At 36.6% G+C, this 19,906-nt stretch overlaps 1 protein-coding gene across 6 annotated transcripts in view; it reads right to left on the bottom strand.

Moving 5' to 3' along the window:
- The window catches only part of nalcn (sodium leak channel, non-selective), a 96,488-nt gene that overhangs the window by 35,407 nt on the left and 41,175 nt on the right, over window positions 1-19,906 (bottom strand). For 5 of the 6 annotated variants that reach the window (XM_083536880.1, XM_083536882.1, XM_083536883.1 and 2 more), the window contains 4 exons: window positions 18,657-18,824; window positions 14,619-14,810; window positions 13,382-13,519; window positions 9,375-9,449 (listed from right to left, as the gene is read on the bottom strand). In XM_083536880.1, coding sequence (XP_083393006.1) covers window positions 9,375-9,449; window positions 13,382-13,519; window positions 14,619-14,810; window positions 18,657-18,824 — 573 coding nt within the window. The remainder of the gene's footprint in view (window positions 1-9,374; window positions 9,450-13,381; window positions 13,520-14,618; window positions 14,811-18,656; window positions 18,825-19,906) is intronic. The other variant, XM_083536885.1, reaches the window with a different exon arrangement.

Raw genomic sequence — 19,906 nt, 5'->3', positions numbered from 1 at the left:
TAGATCTGCATATAGATCTAGATTTGCAAAGTTCCCCTGGGCATCTTCTTCAACTGCTCACAACTATCACAGTCTGTACACCCATTTAAATTTTCCAGAAACTAATTCTAAACAATAAAGGAATTATCACAATCAGCATGATGAGTGCGTCAGTGCATCAGAGCACGCTGACTTACGTCCTGACAGAGCCTAAAAGGAAGCTCATTAAACACTTCCTGTTATCAGAGGCTGATCTGTGACATGTGGAACACACCAGGTATTCATTAGCTTTGTCTCCGCTTATCCTGTCGCCTTGTGTGCAGGTACCGACCACGCCAGCTTGGAAATGAAATCAAAATTATGAGACTGTGGTAAAAAAAAACAAAAAAAAAAAAACAGGTCATTTCAGAGATTTGGATCTCGTTATGCCCTCTATTGTTTCCTTATTACTTTTTTGCTTGGAATAGTTCTTATTCTTTTTATTCCCCCGTGTAAAGTTTACATGCTATAAAGGAAAGTGGCGACTGAAGAGCATGTGATATAAATACGATTTCGGAAAGCTGACAAAATTGCTACCATTCTGATTAAATTGATGCGCTCGCATCAGGCTTCGAAATGCATATCTATAAGCTATCTATATCTATATGGCAGAAAGAAAGCATTCAGATCCATATCTAATCCATCAGTTGGAGACTAGGTCACAGACGCTTTTTGTCATTTGTGTCCATGGCTTCGAAATAGGTTTCGAATTAAGACAAATCAGCTGTCCAGAGTGACAGATGCAATTCATTTCCATGCCAACATGCATTACGGTTCACAAATAATGATGAATGTTATCAACCAAATGAAGCTCCATAAGGTAAACATTTATAATGCTGCAAACTAAATAGGTTTATATTTACCTGTTATTATTATTATTATTATTATTATTATTATTATTATTATTATTATTATTATTATTATTATTCATAGCAAACCTATACTCTTGGATAAGTCCAAAAGACTGTCGCACATATTCAAGGAAATCTGAGCAAAGCTGGTATACAGCTCCAAAGCTCCATGGATAACAGATATAATAACAAATACAGCTACTGTACCCCCCAAAAAATGTGTCATTTATGTGACTAATATTAATGATGTTCATATAAACAACAGGCCAAATTGCTTCCAGGTTTACCGCATTACCACAAATCTTCATGATGCAAGGAACCTGGAGAAGACTAAGGCTAATATTACATAAAATATATCGCTCCTAGTAATGATTTATTATTCATTCATTCATCTTCAAGGCCAGAGTCACAGTGGATTCAAAGCTTGCGTATACCAGGGACACTGGGCATGAAACAAACACACACACACACACACACACACACACACACACACACACACACACACACACACACACACACACACTTTCTCACATTTTGCTAAGCCAATCTGCCTATGCCTTTTTTGGGATGTGGGAGAAAACTGAAGATCACAGAGTAAACCCACAATGACACTGTGGGAACATGCAAAACTCCACATTTAAGAATATCAGCTCAGTCCCTCCTGGGAAAAATACACTATATTGCCAAAAGTTTGCAGACACCCGGTCATAAGTATGGCATTTGCTTTTTGGGTATTGCATTCCATGTTTAGTCCCAATTTCTCCCAGTAGGGTCATTGAGCATGGTATTCATTAAGCCCGCTTTGTGCACAATATATATATATATATATATATATATATATATATATATATATATATATATATATATATATATATATATATATATATTTGCCACAATACCTTTAATAAAATTCCCTCAACTCAAATTCCTAAGACTGCAGCATCTACCCTTATCCTAATGCAACAGCTGTAGGTGCTCCTTTGAGAGATGCAGAAAAACAGTTATATGTGCAATATGTGGGTCATACAAGCTTCCAAACTGATACAAAGCTGCAAAAAAGTGCCAGATTACAGAAACAGTGAATATTTGGAATGCCTCTTAGCCATCCTTGGAGCAATATGGCTCAAAATAATTGGTTCATTTTGAACACAAACATATCTAAACTGTGAGGAATAGCTGGGAGCTTTTTGTTTCTGTCGCTCCATGGAGACCCGGCTGGTATTTGAGCAACTCCATCTGTGAAGGGATCTATGAATGTTACACATGTACACATGGCTCAACAGTGATTCTCATGGGATTCATGAAAGGGGAAGGTCAGAAAAAGAGAAATAGAAAGGTTAACAAGGAACATGAACTGAATTGTGCTATAGTAAGCGTTTTAGCATCATATAAGAACAGGTACTAATGGATGTACAATATCTGGCACCTTCAAAAACACTGTTTTCTGAAAAATAAAAGTGGCATGTATAAGAATGCCAATGCCTTCATTATGCTGCTTGTCCTCTGCTGCAATCGACCATTCTACTGAAATGGAAATGTCAATTCTATTTGAAGAATCCACATGAACCATTCACAACAAACAATCCTGTAACAGCCTAGCTAAACAATTCTTCAAATTCTGCCATTTCTCAACTATCAATCAAATTGAAACAATATTGTCTCCTCTAAGTTCTGTCATATTTGATGGCTTTTACTGATAACAAGAGCTAGGAGACAGAGAACATGGGCAATTCTATTCATACATGCCTCACAGCCCTTAGATTTATGCTGAAAAACATTTTTTTTTACTTAAGGCTTTAGAAATACAGGCCAGATTTTTTTTCACTGTAGACTATTAAGGTAAATTGCTATATATATATATATATATATATATATATATATATATATATATATATATATATATATATATATATATATATACAGTATATACAGTACAGACCAAAAGTTTGGACACACCTTCTCATTCAAAGAGTTTTCTTTATTTTCATGACTATGAAAATTGTAGATTCACACTGAAGGCATCAAAACTATGATTTAACACATGTGGAATTATATATGGAATTATATACATAACAAAAAAGTGTGAAACAACTGAAAAATTTCATATTCTAGGTTCTTCAAAGTAGCCACCTTTTGCTTTGATTACTGCTTTGCACACTCTTGGCATTCTCTTGATGAGCTTCAAGAGGTAGTCACCTGAAATGGACTTCCAACAGTCTTGAAGGAGTTCCCCGAGAGATGCTTGGCACTTGTTGGCCCTTTTGCCTTCACTCTGCGGTCCAGCTCACCCCTAAACCATCTCGATTGGGTTCAGGTCTGGTGACTGTGGAGGCCAGGTCATCTGGCGCAGCACCCCATCACTCTCCTTCTTGGTCAAATAGCCCTTGATGCCTTCAGTGTGACTCTACAATTTTCATAGTCATGAAAATAAAGAAAACTCTTTGAATGAGAAGGTGTGTCCAAACCTTTGGTCTGTACTGTATATATATGTTTCTCGGAAAGAAAGGCACTATAAATGTACTTTTAAAGACACTTAGGAATGTTCATGGTATTTAATCTCAAAACCAGGTTAATAAGGTTAGGCCATAGACAGACTTTAAAAAAAGAGAAAAACGTGATGCCATTGGCATCAACAATGATGCCTCAGCTTTCCACGAACTCACTTATTTGTATGACTCAAACACCCTTAATATTAAAATTTTTCAAACAGGAAGTAAGCTGTTTAACCCCTACTTGGATTCCGTCTGTAATCAAATAAGTTACAGTTTCTGGTAACATTGGTAGCCAACAAACATTCGACCATTCATTCTTAAGAAAACAACCAGAATTTTGGACAGATCCACAGAAAACGCAAAAACATAAATGGCTCCAATCAACATGCAAATCAACACAAACATAAGTGGATTTGTATTTTGAATCAAAATAAGATGGCAGTTCAAAAGTATGAAGAATATAGCTTGAAATGTTCTTCATGAAAGATATTTTACACGTGAGGAAGTGGCTCAGCGCTGTTACACTCTCCAAAGAATGCGTCATGATAAGAATCGAGACGCGAATGCAAGTTCAGATCATTGTGTGTATGTGCAAATGAACAAAAACTAACACAATGAAACAAAAACCTAAATTGTTCGAAAGAGAAACAAAGACATTAAACTGAAATGTGGAGCATAAATTACAACAACCATTAAAATACAAATAAGAAACAAGGGGTGCTGTGAATAGTGAGGTATGTCTCAGTAAAAGATCAGTAAACATGAATCAGGTGTAGAGTCATGTGAAATAAAATGTGACAGTGCAGTGGCTTGTGGGAAATGTTGTCTATGGCTCTTGGCAAAATCCTGACAGAATAACTGTGGGAGCGGTGGGCATTTTTATAACAAGGGTATTGTGAAATAGAGAAACAATGCACTAATTAAAAAAATAATTACTATTATAATACAGCATCCTCATATGCAACATATCATACATGTACACTGCATGTCCTATTGATGAAGAGTTCCATAAATGCACTTAACCACAGCTAATTTATTATCAGAAAATTATTATAGATTAATCAGATGATTGATGTTGTGACAACTCTGCTATATGCTATAAAATTTCATGACCGTACTTTTTGTTAGTAACTGCAAAAGCTTCATGCCAGAAAGAGAGTGTGTGTGGGGGGCAAAAACCCTTCAAAAGCAATTACTGATGACATTATCACAGGGGACAGCAATCTGCTCAGTGAGAGCTACAAAACAACCTTCAAAAAAAAAAAAAAAAACCCAGGAGCTGCCTCACAGCCTCCAAATCAACAGTGAGATAGAAAAGGACAAAACCCATTTCATCTTTATTTGTTCCACATCAGAATGAACTAGTCTTACTAGAGTCAAGGTCAGTCTTTGAATTGCTTTAGAACCAACTTTTTACGAAAGCTCTCCTTTTTCCTGATATACTTGGAGAGCAATCAAAATCTAGCAGGCTATTTTAGGTTTGCCTCCCCATCTGGGCTGGAATCACCTCAAATATAACAGGTAAAACAGCAGATCCTTCAGCTGCGACTGACTGAGAACTGATCTGGACATGTCTCGATGCTGAACACATGCCAGCGCCATAATTTAAAAGGCATTTCCCACAGTTTCTTTGGCCATGACAGTGAAAGTTCATTTGCAGTTTGCATTTGAGTCTTATTAGCATTCACACACTGAACACTGCCAATATCTCAGCACCTGTAACCAAGGAGCCCATTCAGGTTATATTTTCCAACGCTAATGAATTGATGACTCAAAGTTGCCTGTGCAGCGAGTACTGAAAATAAAGAAAGCGAGACTCCACAGTGTGTTAATTTGGTAAGATATCTATAGATGAATGCAGCTTTTATTTCATTCAAACCTACAGGGATTTGACACCCAGTCTAACCTGCTGTGTCTGAAACACCCAAGTTTACTAACCTTTATTTCAGAAGACATTCAAAACTATACACAATAGTGGTGTACTATCCTTGAAAGACCATTTGCTTCAAGGTACTTTGTGAAATCTGCTTGTTGCAAGGGCTTTCTCATGCTCTTATTATTCCACTTATTACTTATAAACATATTTACTGACATTGTTTTTGTCCTGAACAAAATCTAACATCTGCTACCGCAACCTATTTCATTTATTCTTTACCAACAGTCAATAAGTCCAAAACTACTTATATAATGTTTGTCACCAGATCTGTGAGTTAAATTAGGAGCCTACATAATACACTATACTCTTTGTTCAGAGATGAGTTATGTGCATGTGGTAGTCAGACATGAGATTTTTGTGATGTTTAGAGAGTAATCGCCACGCATGGGTTTTACTTTGCTTAAAACAGATGTCTTATGTGATATTCTAACCTGTCATGGACTTACAGCTGTCTCATTATATGAGGAGCAAGATAATGCGCAAGAGCAAAAAATGTGCCAAGCATAGCCACTGATATTGATAGAAACCAATCATATTACGCTAGTCATATTATGTCAAGACAATTAGAACTATGTTGTCTGTATATTTTCATATATTTTCAAATCTTTCAAAAAAATGCATTATAACAAACATATATTTTGCTATTAAAAAAAAATCACAATTTATAAAGTTGTTCACAGTTCGTTTATTTTAATAGGTTTGCAGTTTCATACATTTCCTGTTTATTAGCAGGTGGACTATAATGCATTAACATGAACTTCAGCTTACATTTTAATAGAACTTATCATTTGATTTTACTCTCTTACTTCAAATTTAAGTATAATAGAACTTGAATGTAATAATTATATATATTTTTTTTAATAAAATATTTTATCTGATTTTTGTTTTTACCCATGTTTACTTTTTTTAAACAGAAAATATGTATATATACATATATTTTCATATATCTTCTATTGTTTATACTTTTTATTAATCTAGTTTATTTTTCAACCTTAAATTCTATTCTTTTTTTATGTTGAAATGTTGGACAGTCGTACAAAGCATTTCACTGCATGCGTACTCTGTATGTATGTGTATGTGACAAATAACATTTGATTTGAATTGATTTGATTTGATTTGATTTAACCCCTGCAGTAATGCCATTGACCCCCTAGAGGTCGTGGACCTGTGGTTGAAGACCCATAGTCTAGAGGTTTACTGATTACTGGTTAATAGTTACTGAAAACCCCATCTATGATGCTTCTACTCAAGACAAAATAGGCCAGCCTTGGAGGCATAAACTACAGGGAGGTCAACTGCCGATTCTGAATAGCATGCTCAAAAAATTGACATAAGCCCGTACATATTTCATCACTGAATGTTGGTAACTTCCCCACTTAAACACTTACCTACCTTTTGCGATACTCTGAAAATGGTCTTGTGTGCTTAGACATAAAATTTCAGACATCAGAGTAATGCTAGAAGAGGAATTAAATTAAATGAGTCTATGATGACAAATTGCAGTAATATTAGGGATGGGAATAAATCTGTAATAAAGACTAAGCTAGATGTGACTTGGTACGTGGAGGAATGAGCATAGGCACCAGTTATGAAGACTCTGACTTAGTGTATGATAGAGCAATATTTTTAATGACTATAAATGGTCTCATAACATCATCAGTACTGAAGGATTGGTGGAGTTTCTTCACACCCAGATATCCTGTGGCTAGTAAAGAGCAGAACCAAGCTATATATTTTTTTCACTAATAGACGGTACAATGGTTTTGGTAGCTGAATTCTAAGACTCTCAAACGTTGTTGTGCTGCTGAGATCATGTTTGATCAGGGTGATTACATTGAAACCAAGCGTGAGAATGATCAATACTTGACTTCATTTAACCCTTTAAAATCAATAAAGACCTTGACCTTTTTGAACTAAGAAATACAAAGTGGATGCTAGTAAGATGGACTGTCTATAATAGCCTGGTCTGTGGGCCTTGGCAGACAAAACTAAAAAACCTATATGGTCTTCACATAGGAGTATAATAGGGGAAATCATGGAAATTTTATAAGACCAGACATCAATATCTTCCTCAAATCGTGACAGGGATATTCTTTTCGAATTATGATATGAAATGAAATATTCTAATGATGAGCAGTGGTCTATAAACACATCTATCAGGTAAGATGAGGATAATTTCTTCCTACAGGTTGACCATTCATGGTGCAGAGGTGGCAAAAATACACACATACTTTACTTAAGTAGAAGTACAGATACTCATGTTTTAAAATACTCTGGTAAAAGTTGAAGTACTGACTACACTGTATTACTCAAGTGAAAGAAAAGAAGTATTGGCTCTGACATGTACTAAAACAAAAAGTAGTCGTCACTGCTAGCTGTTTTACTGTCACGCTGGTTAGTAGATCTCACATTATACTAATATATTAATACAAAATAAATGTTGTTACCTAATAAATAAATCCAGGCTGAACATCCACTATATAGAACACAAGCAGAAAAAAGATGATGATGATCAGGTAATCAGGAATATCTCTGTTCTCAGTCATGATTACATCGATGACTCCCTCTGTCTCATTCACGTTAACCCCATACTTAGTGTTGCCTTTTGCATTGCTCATTGTTTGCTTCATAAACTAGTCTGCATCTGTGATGTGTAATGGCCAGGAAATGATACACCAGTGGTAGATTGGAAAAGCCACACAGTTACAGGAAAAAGGCTGATGGACTGAAAACGGTGCACAATGGGAAAGAAAATATTACATTTCACCAAATAGATTAAAACTAAACTAACGAGGCTGTTTTGAAAATGTAAGAAGTAGAAAGTACAGATATATGTGTTTAAAAATGTGATAAGTAAAAGTAAAAATCCAAAAAATTAATAGTGAATTAAAGTAATCTACTTAAGTACAAAGTATTTGTACTTCGTTACCTCCCACCTCTGTGAGGGTGTGAACTTGTATCTCTTAGTCAAGGTCTTGGACCAAAAGGGAAGTGGTTGTTTCTTTGCTTCTTTGGTTTTTCAGTAAGTTCTCGTGCACAGGATCATGTTAGACGTGTGCAATTTATATGAGTGGCCCCTCCATTGAAGAAACACCCCTCTCAGCGCTGTAGTTCTGTGGGGGTAAGTCAGGCATGTCTGATATGTACTGGCTCTGCATTCTGGTTTCCATCTTGGCGATGCTAATTAGGAAAGGACACTTGTCTTCACTCTTTCGAAAGTTTGTCTAGGCGAGCCGCCAGATCTACAAGATTGTTCGGTGTTGACTGGCTATCACATTATGCCAACTCTGTGAGGACATATTGTCAGAACCCCTGGCAAAAAAAATATAAATCTGGCAACTCGTTCTGACTGCTGTGTGCCGCAAGTGTTCTGAATTCAAGCACATTTTTGCCTGTTGTTTTGGGGTAAGAAAAAGAATTTCTGTTCCCCTGCCTTTAAAATGTGATCAAATAATTATGTCAAAAATGATCATCTGACTTGATGATCACCTAAACAATTTTATCAGATGGGAATCTAGTTGTTGGATAGGACATGACAGTTTCTCTTTTTACTGTTGTTCAATAAGATATTCATTAAGAGTCGATACATACAAATTCCACTGCATGCATCATAAGGGAAGTCTTTATCCAGACACTGAGAGGGTTATGCAAATGGGGTGAAATGGCAAAGCCATAATCTAAACCAATCTAAGCCAAGCAAGAACATAGCTGATGGCCAGAAATAACAAAAGCACAGATAAAAGTCTCACTAATAAAGCTGGCACCAGGAATACAACTTTCTCAAAGAATATAAGCGAGTCTGGGTTACGTTAAAGCTATAAGTCACAGCATGTAATTGAGATGCATTTATAGTCCTAAGACTAAACAGGGATGTGAATCATCTTGTGGCATTGATGATGGTTTTCTTTTGCACTGAAGATCATGGAAAATGGAGCCTTTTCACAGATGCCAGCAGACATCTTATGTACAGCTACTCGGCCACTATCATGCCAGCACTGACAAACCTCATTTCATTTGCAATCTTTTACTATAGTTCAAAATTAAATAAAGAAATCATTTCTTGAATAAACACCTTACCTGTTTTAACTTTTTTAAGTCCTCATCAAGCTCAAGATTGTCCAGAATTACAGCAACAAACAAACTCAGCAGGATCTGAAAAAACAGACGAGCACTGATGAATAATGAAAATGGATTACAAAGCCTTTTGTTTGTTAAAAAGAAGTTTGGATGCTGTATTCACAATACATCGAAATCAAATTCAATGAGGGCATGCAAAACATTTTATTCAAGGTCACCACGGGTTGATTTGGTGCTTCCTACATTTCATTAAGAGACTTCAGGTATAAAGATGAAAGCAACAGAATACCATATTATTATACATTCATTCCGTTTGAACACTGAGAACATCGGATGTTTGTATGAGTAGTATAATTGGCTGCTTGTTATCTGTCCAGCAGTGTAATGCAAATCCCAGTGATTTGGCAGTATGCCACAGACTACTGTCACTGACACAGTCACTGCTATTGTCAATGCTACTGTGAACAAAGCAAGCAAAGGCAACATAATGTTAGTTACTGAGCTTTATTTTTTTAAACATACAGTACACACAATACATACACCAACTGTCAATCCACTATCTACAAGGTGGTATCAAAAAGTTTTGAGACAAGCTTTGTTTACAGGAAAATACTTTATTTTTTACATTTACACACTACTTCTGCTTCATTTTCTTTTATCTGCTCCTATTACTGGTCGCCACAGCGGATCATCCGCTCTGTCCTCTACATCTGCCTCTTTTAAAACAACTACCTGCATGTCTTCCCTCACCACATCTATAAACCTCCTCCTTGGCCTTCCTCTTTTCCTCCTTCCTGGTGGCTCCATCCTCAGGATTCTCCTACCGATATACCCCATGTCCTTCCTCTGCACATGTCCAAACCATCTCAATCTCGCCTCCCTCACCTTGTCTCCAAAACGTCCTACATGCGCTGTCCATCTAATAAAATTGTTTCTAATCCTGTTCATCCTCGTCACTCCCAACAAAAACCTCAACATCTTCAGCTCTGCTACCTCCAGCTCCACTTCCTGTCTTTTACTTAATGCCACTGTCTCTAATCCATACAACAGGTCTCACCACAGTCCTATAAACCTTTCCTTTCACTCTTGCAGATATCCTTCTATCACAAATCACTCCTGCCACTCTTCTCCACCCACTCCACCCTGCCTGAACTCTTTTCTTCACTTCTCTAACACACTCTCCATTACTATGCACTGTTGACCCCAGGTACCTGAACTCCTCCACCTTCTTCACCTCTTCTCCCTGCAACTGCATCACTCCACTGCCTTTCTCCTACTGACTTTCATTCCCCTTCTCTCCAGCACATACCTCCAGCTCTCCAGGCTCTTCTCCACCTGCTCCTTACTCTCACCACAAATCACAATATCATTTTTACACTTACACACTGTCACATTTAAAATAGTTCCCTCGCACAGCAGTGCTGTTCTTCCAGCATTCCTGCCACTTCTGAAATGTGTCCTAGAAGTCTTCATTTCGAAGCCTGTCAAGCAACTTCTGCGATGGTGTCAAAGCTGCGACCCTTTAGCTGGATCTTCATCTTCGGAAATCCGCAGGAGTCAAATCTAGCGAGTAGGGTGGGTGCAGAAGCGAAACTATGTAGATTGTTCTCCAACGATCATCATGCATAAGTTGCCAAATGGTTTCGACATTTTCGGTGTTTGGTCTTCCTGATCTATTCAATCTCTTGTAGATTCCAGTGATGTTCTTGAAGTGCGCATGCTACTCAAAACAAGCAACTTAATCATATGTCGGGTCAAACGTCTCTGTGGCAGATTTGGCCAGTTTCACACAGAATTTCACGTTTGCTCTTTGTTCTAAATTGCTGTGCAGAATGAAATCGCAGACGTGGTAACACACGTGGTCAGAACAGCACCATTAATCTCTAAACATTTTGATACCACCTCGTAACAGAGGTGGTATCATACATTTACATATATACTTGCTGATCGAGTTGGTCAGTGCTTTTTTCTTTATTCAATGCACTCATGACATCTTTTCAGTTTCTGTTTTCTTTTTTTTCTTTCTCCTGATTTGACAGGGGATGAATAAGCAATTCAGCAATTGCTTGATTAGATGCTCTGGCTGCGCTCTCATTACCGCTAAGATCGTGTTCAAATGTCAGATTTAAACAGTAGCTCCTCACTCATTCCAGCTTTTCAAATGTCAAACGCGAACAAGCATCAGAGCCATAGTGATGGATAATTACCGTCACTATGAGCTGCTAATCAAACACTGACAGAATAACCGCTAAAGAAGTTTTCTTATGTAGGATCATTAGCCAACCTGTTTGCACCCACCACAATGGGGAATATTTCTATTTGTAATCAAAATGTTTGTCACACAGCACTCGTTTCTTTGAAAGAGTATAGAAAACCTGTGGGGATTTCAACCAGAATAATAGAACCCACAGCATCGAGCTTAAAATTTGAAAGAATCCAGACACATTTTGTATGGAATGTTCTCTTGCCATGTATTCTCCAACATCATCAGGCGTAATAGCAAAAGCTGTTATCTTGCCAAATGTTGGTAGCACAAAGTATCCAGTAAAACTGTGCCAAAAAACTTTGCCAGACAATATAAAAAAAAATGTGTTTTGTGATTGAAATTGTTTAAACAAAAGAGCAAAATGCTAAACAAGAAAGACAATGTTCATAGCCTACTATATTAGTAGAGGGCACTGTATGTGAGGGGTAATCCATGGCTATGTTGGTGTGTGTTAAAAGGATGTGGTGCACAATGCACTAGGCGAATGAGCCTCTGACCCCATATTTTATTCACAACAGAACAGAGAAAACATATTAAATATATAAACTGAGAATGTACCATTTCAAAGAAGAAATTAGGCAATTTTGAATTTGGTGGCTGTAACACCTCAAATAAGATAGGACAGAGCAAGATAAGTCCTAAAAATAGATGGAGAAACATTTTGTTACTAATTAAGTTAATTGGAAACAGGTAAGATGATTGGGTATAAATAGTCTATCTTAGAGACGTTCTCAGAAGTGAAGATGGTCAGCATTTCACCAATTTGTGAAAGACTGTGTCTACAAATTGTAGAATAATTTCAGAATAATGTTAAAATTGCAAAACAGTTAAATATCTCAATATTCCTTTTCCAAAACATAAGCAACTCAGATATATATGGACAGAAAACATGATGCTACACAGTGGTAAACATGACCATGTCCAACTTTTTTGAGACCTGTTCCAACCATCAAATTTAAAATGACCTTAATTCTTCCTTAAAATGTATACTTAAAATATACTATTTGATAAACATTAGATAAAAAATTTTTTGTTTGTTTTATTGTGAGTAAAATATGGATTTATGAGATTTGCAAATCATTACATTCTGTTTTTATTTACATGTTGCACATTGTCCCAATTTGTTTGGAATTGGGGCTGTATTTTGATATAGAATTCCACCCTCTCTACATCATACACAGAGATAAAGTAGTGAAATACAATTACATTTTATAAATTGCGTTTATTTGACTTAAATTTACTAACTAGTTATGAAAGAGAAAAATAGTAGAAGGGAGAAAAATGGAGAGAAAGAGATCATTTTTCTTTTATAACATTATCGTTTGTAGATCTTCAAATTAATTTTGTGCCTCGGCCCATTTATCAAAGCTGCCATGTTCACCATATAAGTTCAATGACAAGTAAAAATCATCCATTTAAATTATTGGAAAAATGTTTGCAATATCTGTTTCTGTATGCAGCTGTAACTGTACACATTATGGCATTATAACTTTATGACCAGTGAAGAGAATAACACTGATTATCTCTTCATCATGGCACCTGTTAGTGGGTGGGATATATTAGGCATTTTGTCATCAAAGTTGATGGGTTAGAAGCAGGAAAAGTGGGTAAGCTTAAAGGTTTGAGCGAGTTTGACGAGTTAATGCTGTTAATGTTCGATGGATGATCAGTAGACATAAAGTTATGCCTGGTCGGTGTATGTTTCTGTTTGTTTCTGTATGTTTTCTGCTTCTTTTTTTACCAGAGTAGCAAACAGGTGGTAGAGAATGAAGTAAATGGCCACCACCGGAGCCCACATATGTCCCACAGCTACCAGGGTTTGATCCATGACGTCAACCCAGCCTTCCTGAGTGAGGATCTGAAACATGGACATAAACGCCTGCAGGAGAGGAACACAGTGGTAATTAGTCAGCACTTTTGCATTATACTTCTCTTTGTTCAGTTGTAGCATTCCCACTTTAATAACAGAAACATCAGAAGGTTTGCCAAGTGTCCAAGAGAGCAAAATTGGCTGTGACTTCATGGAGGGAGGGAGTGAGAGAGGGTGGCAAACTCTCTAATAGAAACACTACCCAATCCTGGGTATCTATCAGGTTATGTATGTGGAAGTGGCTGAATAGCACATTCCCTTAGATGTGTTACTCTGATGTTCCATGTGCAACAGCATGGTATTGTCTTCCCTGGATAGTAGCTGTCATGTAATAGACTGGAAGCAATGACTAATTTTTAAAGGAAATGTGGTAAAAATACAGCTCAAATGCAAAACGGCTTGATCAATTTCCCGCCGATTGAGTAAGAACACACTAGAGTAGAAAATACTCTGGCTATAACCACATTATTACCCCATATAATAATTACATTGTGAATAATCACTGTAAACATAGATCCTTGCCAATTAGCAAATGTACCAAAAAGACAAAATCAAAATTCACTCCTTCAGTGGAAATCAAATAAAGCTCTACCTGGCATGAGGTAGCCTTTAAAAACCTGGCCACACTGGCTGCATCACCAAGGCTCTAATAAAGATAATTTTACAACAGGTCGACTGGAGCGCAATCTGTGCAAACATCATTATTTTAAATAGTTATTACACCACCCAGAAAGGAGCTTCGGAAATGAGCAGCATCTGTTTACGGAGACTTTTCCAAGTCCCGGCACAAACATGCATCAGTGGATCCTCACTAATAACAGAGAAAATAAAAAAGATTTGGCTAATAAGAGCACATCTCACGAGCACTTAGTATCCAACAACTTGGCAAGGCCTGTTACTTCTGCTGACAGATTAAATATTGTGAAACCGATGGAAAGTGTGTCAGGCTGTGTTTGTTTCGTTTCCAAGAACAACAAAACAAGCTTTCGAGATGGCGACACCTTACCAGTACCTTTTTTTGTTTATATTTTTATATATATATTTTTTTATTCACTTGAGATGTTCAACTGTTACTTTTTTTTTTTTTATCCAGTGTGTGGAAATGTACCCGTGGAAAGGTGGTAAAGCGGTCCAAGTCCTCCACGAAGCAGAACATCTGTAGACTGATGGCAGACATGACGATGAGTAGACTTGCTGTGAACACCACCAGGCTGCCCAGCTTCTTTCCTGGGCCGAAGATTTTGTAAACAAAATCCTCCAGCGCTGGAGAGATCTTGATCAAACGGACCACTCGCAGCACCTGCAGGAATAAAAAGAACATCAAAATACTACTTTAGCTCTTTCATGCATTTAACTGTAAAACGCAGAAACATAGAGACGACCAGTAAATTGCACTGAAGCCAGCTTCTAAAATGGGTACCAGTTTTCGTTAATCAGTGTTCGATTGCTGTAAATGTCAGCAGGTTGGCTAATGATACATATTAATTAATATTAATCAGCTATATTGTCTGATTTTGTTTGGCTGCTTAGTGACTTTAATTACCTGCAACTTCCTGTACCTTATTCTTTCCCAAAACCACTACCTTAAATTAATACAAGTCTAAAACACTATAAAAGGCTGTGACAAATTTCCGCACTAAGGCCCTTGCAGAAGAATATTCTTTCCAGAAGCAAGATCTGTCTTATTCTGGAACAGCTCATTTTTAAGTTTACAATTAATTTTAACTTTATTACTATTTTCTCTTTAGTTGAATAAAACAATAACTCAAGTAAAAAAAAAAAATAGAAACACCCGAAACCAAAAACAAAAAAACAATCGACATTATTGATCATGTATTGATAACAAAAAGAGCAAACACACTTTTCATTGTCCTCTAAAACCATAACATTTTATAATCCTCTGCAGTTTCAGCATTTTTCCAAATTGCTTTAGGTGAACAAATCTGTGACCAATACATCATGATCAAGAGAAGGGAATGTCTATCGATCTGGCCGTTGCAGCGTGCTGCTTCTAAGAGTCTTCCAGCCCAATTCCTCTCCTCCAGCTCTCAGGGAAAAAAATCCTTATTATACCAATATCTACATAACACATTTATTATTAGAAGCAGTAACTTAATAAAATTAATGTGTACATCTGCCGCTTTAAATTTCCTCATACACAGAAATAGTTTATTTTTATCCAATGCGACTTGTAGCTGCATCTTATGATTATGTGTAAAAGGCTCTTGTTGTACAGCATGATATGAAATATAAACACAAGGGGCTAATTAAATACTTTGAAAACATATTAAATAGGAAAGGAAGCAATATTTACTATCGGAAATTATTTATAGCAGGAGAGTCCTCTTCTTTTTTGTCCTTTCATATAATTAGATGACAAAGCCTTAGTTTGACCTTTAGCAGTGAAACATTGAATAAATTATGGCACAACGATGATGATCCATTCAAATACCACTGTTCTTATTACAGACTTAAAACAAGCTTTGAATTCTTTTAGAATCAGAACAAGTTTATTCAAACAAAGCTAATATTTGCAGACACTTCCACATTTTATAAATCCTATTGTTAGTCATTCTATGGTATACAGCATATTCTGAAAAATAAATTATAGATCGCAATGTATTTAAAAGAAAAACAAAAAAAAAACCCACAAACAAGCTGTTCAGAAATAGACCATATAATCAAGTGACTCACTTCCTGTTTCAATGGGTGAATCACTGAATGATTTATTTTTGCCTGTGCATAATAATCCGGAACAGAGAAAGTAAAAATATTACACTTTTGAAGCTCAGCAGAGTGCAGCTGACCCAAACCCCCTGCTGTGAGGGGATCAGTACGCAGGTTGTGTTCTTAATGAGGCCTGTCCAAAAAATAAATTATAAGAAATTGCAGCCCAAATGCCCTTGCCTATTTCTCTGTTTCCCTCCAGCTGCCTTCAGCCTTTCTCAACACCTTGTCTGCATACGCAGCAGTATGCGTTATCCCTGATTAGTGCCTGATTAGCATTGTACCACCTAGCAGGTGTAAGCTTCAGGGGGCTTTCAAACACCTTCTTCAAGAAGTATATACACTATGTGGACAAAAGTATTGAGACACCTGACTTTTCCAGCCATATGTGGTTCTTTCCCAAACTGTTACCACATACTGGGAAGCAAACAATTGTCTAAGGTGTTTTTGGATGCAGTAACATTAAATTTTCCCTTAAGATATAGTTTACATGGGTTGGAGTGGAAGATCTTAAGTGTCATGATAAAGAGCTCTGACCTCAACCCTAGTGAACACCTTTGGGATGAATTGGAATCAATTCGAGACCTCCTCACCTCACCTACATCATTACCTGGTGTAGGATCTCCATAAGCACCCTCAAAAAGAAAGTGAAGCATCATCCCAGAACAATAGGGGTTAATTTAACTGCAAATGGGGACTAAATGTGGAAAAAAGATGTTAAAAACACATAAGAATTTTATGGTCTGGTGTCCACAAACTTTAAGTCTATATAGTGTATAAAGGATATGTTGATTTGTGTGTCATTTTTCTTGCCTACTATCACACATCAGTCTAGAATCTGACACAAAGCTCTTTAATTCAAAATGGTACTTAGTCCTGACAGCTTAAGCCCCTATTCACCCAGAACACATCAGCTCTTTGTTCTTGAACTTGATAAACTCTATGAGAATTCCAATAAATAGCTGCTGTCTTTCAAACCCCCCAAAAAAACCGGGATAGTCTTGCTCAAACAACAGCCTTCATATTACTTTTCAGTAATAAACACAGATTTGAAGTGTTCAAGAAATTTGATAATAGAGGTTATATATATGTATTCTGCTCATATTTGTTGATGCGTTTTTTAAAATACTGTAGCACCAGACATATATTCTTAAGATTCAAATTCTTTTCAAAAGGACGAAACCGTCTCATGCATATTATTTTCTGTATTCCATATTCACACAGCAGCAACGATTAGGAAAATGTAAACCTACTTCAAGAGACTTTTTAAAATGAATTGTAAAATGCAGCACTGATTTACATCGGACATTTCTTTAAACAAGCACTAATAATGCATTACTTCCTACTGATGTCATAACACTACTGAATTCTTTTAAAATGATTTATCATAGAGGCGAAGAAACCAATCAACCAGCCAACCAACCAACCAACCAACAAGTGGACTATTTATACCACTGTTCATTTGCCAACATTGCCAAGTTAAACTGGCAGGGCAAAATTTGACTGAAAGGAAAGAAATAACATTTTGTGTTATATATGGGTTCATTAGTTAAAATATTTTTCTGTATAATTCTTTTTATTGTAATTCATTAAATCATCTTGTGCCTCAGCCCAGTCTGCCATGTTTGAAATGTTTGCAATTGCTGTCTATCTCTGTATGCAACTGTAGCCAAATTTACATGTACACATTTATTTCACTCCGATTGATACCTTTCCGATTGAAAGATTCTTTGGACTGTTAAGATGAGACATTCTCTAATCCGATATGGTGTTTTCACGTGCCGGCGCTTTCAATCAGGATTAATTTGTGGCATGCGCACATTAGCCTGTGTACTGTGTCTTGTCAACATGGAGTTCCATTATTTTTTATGCATGCTATTTTTATGTAAAATGTTGCTTTTAATTAAGCAAAAGTGTGAATTTGTAGACTACTGCTGAAAGGTGTGAGAAAAAGTCGGGTGAAGGAAGCTGAGCTTTTTGGTGGTTGTGCATCTCTTAGGAGCCAGAAGATTATGCGGAAAATTGTGTTGTGGCAAATTATTTTATTATTTATAAGAGCAACAGCAGTAATAGGTTTTACATGGAAGAATTTTACTTTTGTTCGGTTTATCGAAAGGTTAATTCCACCCCTCTCAAACCGATTACAATTTCACTCGGTTTGGGCGTTTTTATTCCGATTAAAGTGTTTACATGGAGCATTTTTATTCGGATTGTACTTTTAAACCAATGACAATTCTCCATGTAAAAGCACCTTGTGATTGTATGTTACTTTAGTTACAACATTTATGGAAAGCATTGCTGGTGTGCATTCTTTAATAATAAACTACTGACTTATTAAATGATTTCATGTCTTTTATATTTTCAATGACTAAACCAGTTTGGACATTGGTGTTATAAAAAAATAAGCATCAATGTTTACTTGGAAGTAGGTGAGCTGGGAGTGGTAGAGGTCAGGATAGATGTGCAGTGTAGTTCCCACCACCAGCAGAGACTCAAACTTGTGTAGAGATGAGCTGATGTAGCCAGTGAAGCCCAAACACCAGATTTTTAAAAGAGCCTCCAGATCAAACAGCATTGTGAAAGCAACCTGAGAGAGAGCGAGAGAGAGAGAGAGAGAGAGAGAGAGAGAGAGAGAGAGAGAGAGAGAGAGAGAGAGAGAGAGAGAGAGACAGAGAGAGAGAGAGAGAGAGAGAGAGAGAGAGAGAGAGAGAGAGAGAGAAAGTTAAAGAGAGAGATAGGGTACTCTAAAGAAAGATCCAAATTAACACATGTAAAGGTATAGCAATATCCACTAGAACTCTGTTCATATACTCTTGCCTTTACTCATTTATTTAATAAAATCAAAACAGTAAAAATATACACTTCCAGAAAATCACTGAAACATGCCTGTGGCTGCTTGGTTCATTTAAAAAAAATGCTTTAATATTTGCACAGATTTTTATCTTTTGGTCTCGGATTTGCCCTGCATAGCTCCGATACTATTCCTGTATAGTCATTACTGCTAATGTTCCATTGCTATTGCTGCATCTTGATTCAGTCCATCTGTACTCCTTCAGTTTGCACATACTCTCCGGCAACATCTAAACTCTCCTACTCAGTGCAACACTTGTAGTGGCTCTAATATCATGTACTTATTTCCTTCCTTTTCTTTCCTTTTCTTTTTTTTTAGTGTGGATGGCCATACAAAACTCAAAAAAGGATCTTGGATCTATGTGTATGCTGGAAAATATTTTTTTACAAACCTACATTTTGACATTCATACATTCTAACATAAATACTTACAAAAGAGGGACATTTTATTGGGACAATGGCACAAGTATTGGGACACCTGTCATATGTGTTATCTCTTCCAAACTGATAGCAAAAGGATGGAGGAACCTTCTCTTCACTTCAACAAGGAGACTCAAACCTATTCCAGCATGACAATGCTCCTGTGCACAAAGCCAGCTTCATGATAATATGATTTACATGGTTTGTAGTTAAAGAACCTGAGTGGCCTGCTACAGAGCTCTGACCTCAACCCTACTGAACAACTCTGGGATGAATTAGAACACTTTTCATTGTTTTCATTGTTAAATAGTGCCGTGCAAAATCTTGTACATCATATTTTGTGAATACAAATTTAGTATTACTGCATTACTGAGTCAGTGAAAAAAAAACATGTAAAAC

Source organism: Silurus aristotelis (genome assembly GCF_946808225.1).
Source record: "Silurus aristotelis genome assembly, chromosome: 3".
Classification (NCBI taxonomy): Eukaryota; Metazoa; Chordata; class Actinopteri; order Siluriformes; family Siluridae; genus Silurus; species Silurus aristotelis.
This window is presented reverse-complemented; position numbering and strand designations above follow the sequence as displayed.